Raw genomic sequence first — 7,580 nt, 5'->3', positions numbered from 1 at the left:
AACAAGCTACACAGGTAAATTTTGGCAAATGCAACTTTATATTGAAATCCACACATCTGTATCTGAAAGAAGGAAAGACTCACAGACTCTAATGTATTTCTAAAACACTAAGAAATCATAGTATATGCTTTCACAAGTTAAAACTTAAATAATTTAAAACAACCAATACACCAAAATGTGCAGAAAATATAAACAAGACTGTGCCTTCAGTAGAATAAATGCTTCACAAATTGTGCAAGATATCATACTAAGGCTGCGGTCTCCCCATGACAGCTGTCTCAAAATATAAACATACATCAACTGCCTGTGTTTCTCAGAACAAACTAGAAAGGGCGGCACACCTAGAAAAAAATCATATAATCCCAGTGATGTGCATATTGATTTTGGGAACCATTGGAGTAAAAAGGAAAAAAGAGGACTAAGTGATCTTTCATGCACTCCCAAATGACTGACCAGAGTTATTGATTCAATTTTCCTTGCTTATTTGCTTCAATGCTAAACAAAATGGAAGATACTAGATAACCCTTTAAGGCAACATGTGTTTATTCTGTATAATTATAACTCTTCAATTATGACTGGATATTGTTGTTAACGTTGCCTAACAGACTGATATCTAGCTTTTTAGAAAATATAAATAAGAGTCTATTAAACTTTATACCAAATCAGCAAAAAACACAGAATACAGTTAAATGTTAGTAATTTCACTGTTAAGGAAAATGGTATTTAGAAAGAGTAATATATTTGGAAAAAAAATTAAATTCGAAATCTGAACAAAAATACTGCTTTGGAATGCTCCTCAAAACTTACTCACAAGGCAAACAGATTTGTAAGTGTGATAATCCAATAATGCATGGCACATCTTTAATCAGTTACAGTACTTGAGTCCCCAGTTTTCAGTCTTTGCAAAATAATAATTGTATGAAATGTTTTAAAGGTCTTCAGATGTCTAAAATTAGTTTTATCAACACATTAACCTCATATCAACTTAATTTATTAAGATGTCCAATGCTAATCTTTCTGATGTTCTTATTTTATGTAGTGATATACACAGCATTTAGCACTGATACTTAGCACCTGCTACTTTCATAATCTAGATTTCAACCACATAAAGGAATTCAGGGCAGTAGTTCAGTCCTTTGTTCTTAATTACAAACCTTCAGCAGTGGTCAGCAGGAACATGTTTAGGTTTAAAACAGGATTAGAGGTGAGCTATTGCAAAGACTGCAGAATGTTGCCCAAATCCTTACAGCTGCTGACATCCCATTCTTGATTTTCTCCTCAAGACATGGCTACAGGCCACAATTGCTTAGCAGAGAATGGTAGTGTTTCACAAGGCTAAAGATTTACAGATGCTCCCTCATATAACACAGTAAGGTTCCCTTGGTAACCTGGATTTTCTGCAGTAAAGAAGGGTTGTGCTGAAACAGCGCCTCAGCTCCCTGTTGGAGAAAATGCAGACAAAAGGATTGATTCCAGCTTGGGCAAAACTCATCCAGACAGCGGCCGTTAGAAATCCCCCAGGTACTACAGGCCCTCTTGCAAAAACTCTCCAGTAACAGGCTACCAAATAGGGACCCCACAAGGTCAGAAAGAGAAATGTCATGATGTAGAACATTCTGCTGATTCTCTTCTCCATTTTGAACTCATCTAAAACCAGTAGCCTCCTCCTGCCCGTGGTGTTCGCATTTTGCCTGATTCCCAACAAGGTTGGAGGTGTGGGACCCCTTCCGAATCCAGCCAGCCAATTGGCAGCTGCTTGACCACTCGCTCCAGGACCATGAAAAGTCCAGTTCTGGCTCACTGCTGCAACAAACTGGACTGGCTTCATTTTCCTGCGATCGTGAACAAAAAATATCAGCTTGAGGTAGACAAGCTGTGTGGCTAGGAGGATAAGGGCAAGAAGAAGCATAAATCCCAAGGAATCATTAGCCCTGAAGGAACGATGCTGGAAAGTGCATTGGTCTTCCTCCCTAATGAACGAGTAGGTGCCCACATCTAAAACTGGGGGGAAAGCCATGGCTACAGAGAGAGTCCAAACCATACAGATAACAGCCAAACAAGTCCAGAAGGTCAGTCTTTTCGTATAAAAACGGTGGTGGGCAATAGCTAAGTATCTTGTGACGCTTATGCAGAATAACATGAAAGCAGTGTGAAAGCAGGACAAAACCCCCAAAAAGGCAATCACCTTGCAAGTAAGAGTCCCATACGTCCAAGTAGAGCCATTTTTCACAGAGGTGAAAACAAATGGGAAACAAATTGCAGATCTGAGGATATCTGAGCAGCAAAGATCCAACAGGAAGTAGTAAGGAGCTCTATGCAAGGTCTTATCTTTGACTAGCAAAATGGAGATCAGAAGGTTACCCACAACACTGACTCCTATTATGAAACCCAGTGAAGTCAGTTTCAGAAAAGCTGTTAAAGGAGAGAGATTTTGTAAAATGTTGTCAGCTGCATGGCTGTAGTTCGCCATAGATGGATGGATGATATGTATATTGCCTCAGTCAAGTCTCATGATCTATATTTAAGAACAAGGAAAAAATAGATCCATACATCTTACTGAAAATGTAATCCACAAACAGAACTGATCTTGTGTCTAGTCATACAGTACATCCTCTTCTTTCTGATTTGTCATGCCATCAAAATATCTGAAAAAAAACGAGCTATCAGTTCTTAAGTTAACACAAAATGATGTCAGAAAGTGCTAACAAAGATGTTAATTTATGGAGAACCAAATGAAGTTGTAAATTTGAGTACTATTGTTTGTTTTTAAAAATCATGAGGCTTTTTTTTAATATACTTACTCTTTAGTATGATTGATTATTGACAGATTTGGCTTATTACAGTTTCCAACTGACCAATGCCCCTTATATTTGGTAGCACATATAATGTCACAGTGAAAGCCTCAGAGATTTTATGAATCAAAAGATTCCCAGTTTGTGAGCCCAAGAGTTAATCACTGACATCTTTTTTAAAATCCCCAAAGACCACTGATATTTTGACATTACCTACATTTATTTTATGTCTACTGTATTTGTCAATGTTTTAAGAGGCAGCTGCTATGTTGATACGGATCACACCCAAAGAAAGCCTGCAGAATTTATGTTTTTTAACCCAAGTCACCAAAGCACATTAAGCACAGTGTTAGTTTATGCATATTGTAAGAGAAGCAGCATTCATGATCCCCCTCCCTTCCTTCTATAAACTATAATTTTATCATTTAGGCTTTTAGATAAACAGGTATCCAGACAGTCGATAGCAGTATGCTTTAGGGTGTCGTTCCCCCCCTCCCCCGCTTTAATGCAAATCGTTAAAGCCTCGACATAATTCATAATAAGCAACGGTCAGTGTAAATACTGAGTAAAAATAGGCAACGCAGCCAAGATTTAATGCCCATCCTTTTGGGAGGGCTAGTTTTGGTTATGCTTAGATAAACATATAAATTGATATTTTTTTTTAGCTAATTAGGGCTCCGCGATTCCCACTAATCCTCCCAGTGAATCCTAGCGGAACACGTTTCATGCAATAAAATAAAATAAAGAACTGTCTGTTGCTGGGGTTTATGGGGGTTTGTTTTTCTTTTTTTCTCCCTCCAGAGCCAGGGACAGGAGCCACAGCAGTCATGATCAGGCTCCTCCGTTATTCACACGAAGTGTTTCCTATGCCACCTCGGGTGTACAAAGGATATTCCCACTGAATCCCAGCAAAAATCCTTCCATTCTTACCGTCCACAAAAGAGCCTGATTGCTGCTGTGTAAACAGAGGCTGATCAGATCATGGCATCGTTTTAAAACCATGAAATCAGGCTCCCCCTCCCCCTCCCGCCAGCCCCGCCGCTCCCCCTCCTCCGTGGATCTGTCCCCGCGGCGGCCGGCCCTGCCTCCGCACACACTCCCGCACGCTGCACACCCGGCGCTCGCTGGCACCCTCACACCGCCGCTGACACACACATACACACTCACGGGCACAGCCGCTCCCCCTCGCCCCGCCATGCAGGGCTGGACTGCGCCGCACTGCAAGGCAGCCCGGGTGCCGCTGCTTGGCATCAGCCGCATCTGCCGGAGCCGTGCGAGAGCCCCCCGCGGCGGGGAGCTGGGGTGAGCGGAAGAGGCATTGTCTGTGAGCGCTTTCATCATGCCGCTTCTTTGGAAATCACCCCCCAGGCCCGCTCCCTGAGCGGGGGAGCCCTCCCCGCACGCACCTGCAGCCGCGGCAGCCCTCGGCGCCCCCAGCCCCTCTCCTCCTACCTGTTGGTGCCGGAGATCCCCACATGCCAGAGCTGCTGCTTGCCGCCGACCGAGGGCTGCTTTATCCTGGCGGTCTTTTCTATTCTCCTCTGCTGTCTTTCATGCTTCTTTCAATCCTTTTCCTTTTTTCCCTTTTTTTTTTTTTTTTTTTTTTTTTTTTTTTTTTTTACCTCGGTACCTTGGCCGAGGATCCAGTCAGTGGCTCTGGCGGCGCATGCTCGCCGCGCCTCCCCCCTGCGCGCCGAGCCCCGTCCTCCCCTGTCGCAGCGCTACAATCTCTCCCAGTAACGCAGCGGCGGCGGCCGTCTCGATGAGGGCACGGCAGCCTCGGAGGCGGCAGCTGCGGCTGTCTCAGTGAGGGCACGGCAACCTCCGCGGCGGCAGCAGCGTCCTCAGTGGTGTTCGGGCAGCCCCGGCGGCAGCAGCAGCCTCCTCAGTGAGGGAAAGGCAGTATCCTCAGTGATGGGAAGGCAGCCTCCTTGGCAGCACGTTCCCATCGCGATGCATAGCCGAGCTGGATTTACTGGCGAGCCTGGGCAAGCCAGTGAGGAAAGGGAGGGGAAGGAATCAGGTCCTGTGCTCCTTGTTTATGCCGCTGGGCTTCCCCTCCCGCCCCATTCGGTTGCAATAGGGGTCTGGAGGCGCCCGCCGCGTTGCGCGTTGCAGCCTGTGTCAGGAGAGGGACCGGGCGGTTTCTTCAGCTGCCGCTGCCTGATCTTTCCGCTCGTGGCTTCTTTTCCTCTCTCCCGATTCCCACCCGGTGAATTCCTTCTTCCTGACCCCCGAGCCAGGCAGGACTCCTTAATAAGTGCCGTTGTTCGTGGAGGGCGCATTCGCCGCGGGGCCGCGAGGACACCGCACCTTCGCCCCCCGCAGCCCGTGGAGCGGCTTCCCGACGCGCAGCCCGAAGCCGGCGCAGAGCCGTCAGCGCTCTCGCTTCATGGCGGCGGGGATGGATCCGATGTTAGCCCGTTCCGTCCGCGGCAGGGCCGGCGTTCCCCCTGGGCGCGCAGGGCGGCAGCGGCGGCCGCCGCGGAGGAGCGCCCGCCCGAACCGGCGGCCGGCGGGGATCGATCCCGAGCCGTCCCGATGATGTCATGCGGGCCGGGGGGCCGAGGCGGCGGCGCTGGGAGGCGGCGGGCTGTGGCCTGGGCCGCCGCAGGGGCCTCCCGCCGGCCCCCGCACCCGCTGGTGCCACCGCTGTAAAACCAGGAGGGAGCGGGAAGGATTTGGATAAGGCTTGAAAGAGCACGTTCCTCCGCCCTCCCGCCTCTTCGGTTTGTGTGGAAGTTTATCCGGGAGAAGTGGGAACATGAAAGCCGTGCCCCAAGAGTAATTCGCTTTGACTGCAAGGCAGTTGAGGAACAGCTTGTTTTGGGTCGAGAGATTTGGATCCTGAGGAACTTCTTCACTGGGAGCTTCTGTTCAAGGCAGAATAAATCCTTCTGGGGGACAGATTTATGGGGTTGATTCATAATGTGTGTCACATCTATGAGACCGTTAGTAGACTACAGGCATTTTTTAAGGCTGTTGTCAAGTTTGGGTTCTTTTTTTGGCACTTACTAAAAGGCATTGGAATTGGTGGCCAAACCACAAAAGCAACTTCAGTAACAGTCTGACCAAGCCCAGAGGTCTGCAGCCACTGGAAAATACAGTTATTTAAAATCAACATAGCATGTGACTTGTTTCAGCTAAAATTTATTCTTAGGCAGAAAACCCACACAAAGCTCAGGTACCACACAATTTTTTATTTTTTTCTGTTAATGTAATTATGACAACTTCATGTTGGTGCTCATCTTTGGCGTGGTAGGTGTTGGATGGTTATTAAAGCTACTAATTCAACATGCACTTTTCATGTCCCAGTCATGTAAGCTAAGCAGACCTCTCCAGCTATCCTTTTTCTCTTGTTAAATATAGGTACCCACAGTGACATAGACCATGACTTTTAAAGTAATTCTTAAAATGTGAAGGGCAAGTAGCTAAGGCAGCAAGAGCAGGCACTTTAATAGTCTGTCTAATATAGCAAAGAATTCTCTAAAAGCCATGCATGAAAATGAAACATTTGCAATGCAAGATTAGGAAGATTTATAATATGTGCTACAGGATGACTGTATGGTCATGGTCAGGGCCTATTGTTGCACTCTGATATATGTTTTTTTGTTAAGAGTAAACAATACAATGTGATCATCATCGTAATAAAATAGATTCAGCGCAGTAGGTTTTAACCTTTTCTGTCTGTGCTTTCTTAGAGTTGTCACAGAATTTTATTGCATTATAACATTTTAAAACTTGCTTTCCTTTTAGACCTGTCACAGACTGCTTAGAAGTAATCTGTGGACTTCAGAATTCATTCAGAATTTAACCACCAGTTCAGCATTAATTCATTTGTCATCATAGGTGTAACCTGAGAATCAGTGCTCTAATTTTGTTCAACAAAATGTAGACATCCAGACTGAAGTGACAGCTAGTTTTCTGTCATAGTCAATGTCGAAGAAGACATGCATTAGAGAGCAGATCATCTGACTCACAAGTCTAAAAGCCATCCTATGGCTTGAACTTTATTCTTTTATTGTAAGAGTAAAGACAGGCAAGAGAAACTGTTGCTACAAAGTAAGAGATTTCTGGTGGAGTGAGGTATTGCTGTGTTAAGCTGTTGCGCCAGGAGCAGGTCACATCCTCCATGGAGGGAAAAAAATCCAGAAGTCATGGGGCTGGGAATCTGGGAGGCGAAGGCAGATGCTAACAAAGATGGCTCCATGAAGCAAGAACCTGGAAATGAATGTGCAATTGGAAGGTGTGGAGAAGAAGAGATCTGTAACGACAGGTGAAGAGGTCTGTGCTGACTAGTTCTTCAAAACAGCTGTGCTAGAGACATGAAAGGTTCAGAAAAAAAAAAGTGAGGCAGCCCTTGTTTGCAAAGTGAGTGGATTAGGGGTAGCAAAGAAGAATTTCTTGGGGCTTTGGCAAAAGGAAGGATCCTGGATCCTGAATAAATTGCCCACCACACAATATAAGGGAGGCAACACTAAGGGCAACAAGAAGGAGGTTCAAAAACACAGGGGACCTGTGTCCCATACAGGCATCTCAGAAGAAAGAAGTGATTACTCTCAGGGAAGTAAATATCTTTCCCTACCTTTTCTGTTTGTTAGTTTGAGGTTTTTTGTTTGTTTGCTTGTTTGTTTTACTTACATACTGCTGTTTCCCAAGAAGGAAGGGTAAAAGGAGAGAGTGTAAGAGAAGTGTGAGTAAAGCATACACAAGAGTGTTGATGTGCCCATTAGAGCTATCAGCACACTGATCAGAGCTTTCATGAGAAAATGAGAGACCCAAGATTAT

At 45.5% G+C, this 7,580-nt stretch overlaps 1 protein-coding gene across 3 annotated transcripts; it reads right to left on the bottom strand.

Moving 5' to 3' along the window:
- Positions 1-729: 729 nt before the first annotated feature.
- On the bottom strand, positions 730-5,176 carry GPR85 (G protein-coupled receptor 85). Of its 3 annotated transcripts, none has more exons than XM_017817916.1 (2): positions 4,245-5,176; positions 730-2,645 (listed from the first exon to the last, which is right to left on the bottom strand). In XM_017817916.1, the coding sequence occupies exon 2, from the start codon at positions 2,468-2,470 to the stop codon at positions 1,358-1,360; it is 1,113 nt and encodes a 370-aa protein (XP_017673405.1). In that variant the 5' UTR covers positions 2,471-2,645; positions 4,245-5,176; the 3' UTR covers positions 730-1,357. The 3 variants fall into 3 exon arrangements, with proteins under 3 accessions (XP_017673405.1, XP_017673407.1, XP_017673406.1); XM_017817918.1 differs by lacking the exon at positions 4,245-5,176 and adding an exon at positions 3,960-4,199; XM_017817917.1 differs by lacking the exon at positions 4,245-5,176 and adding an exon at positions 3,723-3,826.
- Between the last annotated feature and the right edge of the window lie 2,404 nt (positions 5,177-7,580).

Source organism: Lepidothrix coronata, unplaced genomic scaffold, assembly GCF_001604755.1.
Source record: "Lepidothrix coronata isolate B3197 unplaced genomic scaffold, Lepidothrix_coronata-1.0 Scaffold63, whole genome shotgun sequence".
NCBI classification, from domain to species: Eukaryota; Metazoa; Chordata; class Aves; order Passeriformes; family Pipridae; genus Lepidothrix; species Lepidothrix coronata.
The sequence above is the reverse complement of the archived record's forward strand: the minus strand, read 5'-3'. Positions and strand labels throughout refer to the sequence as shown.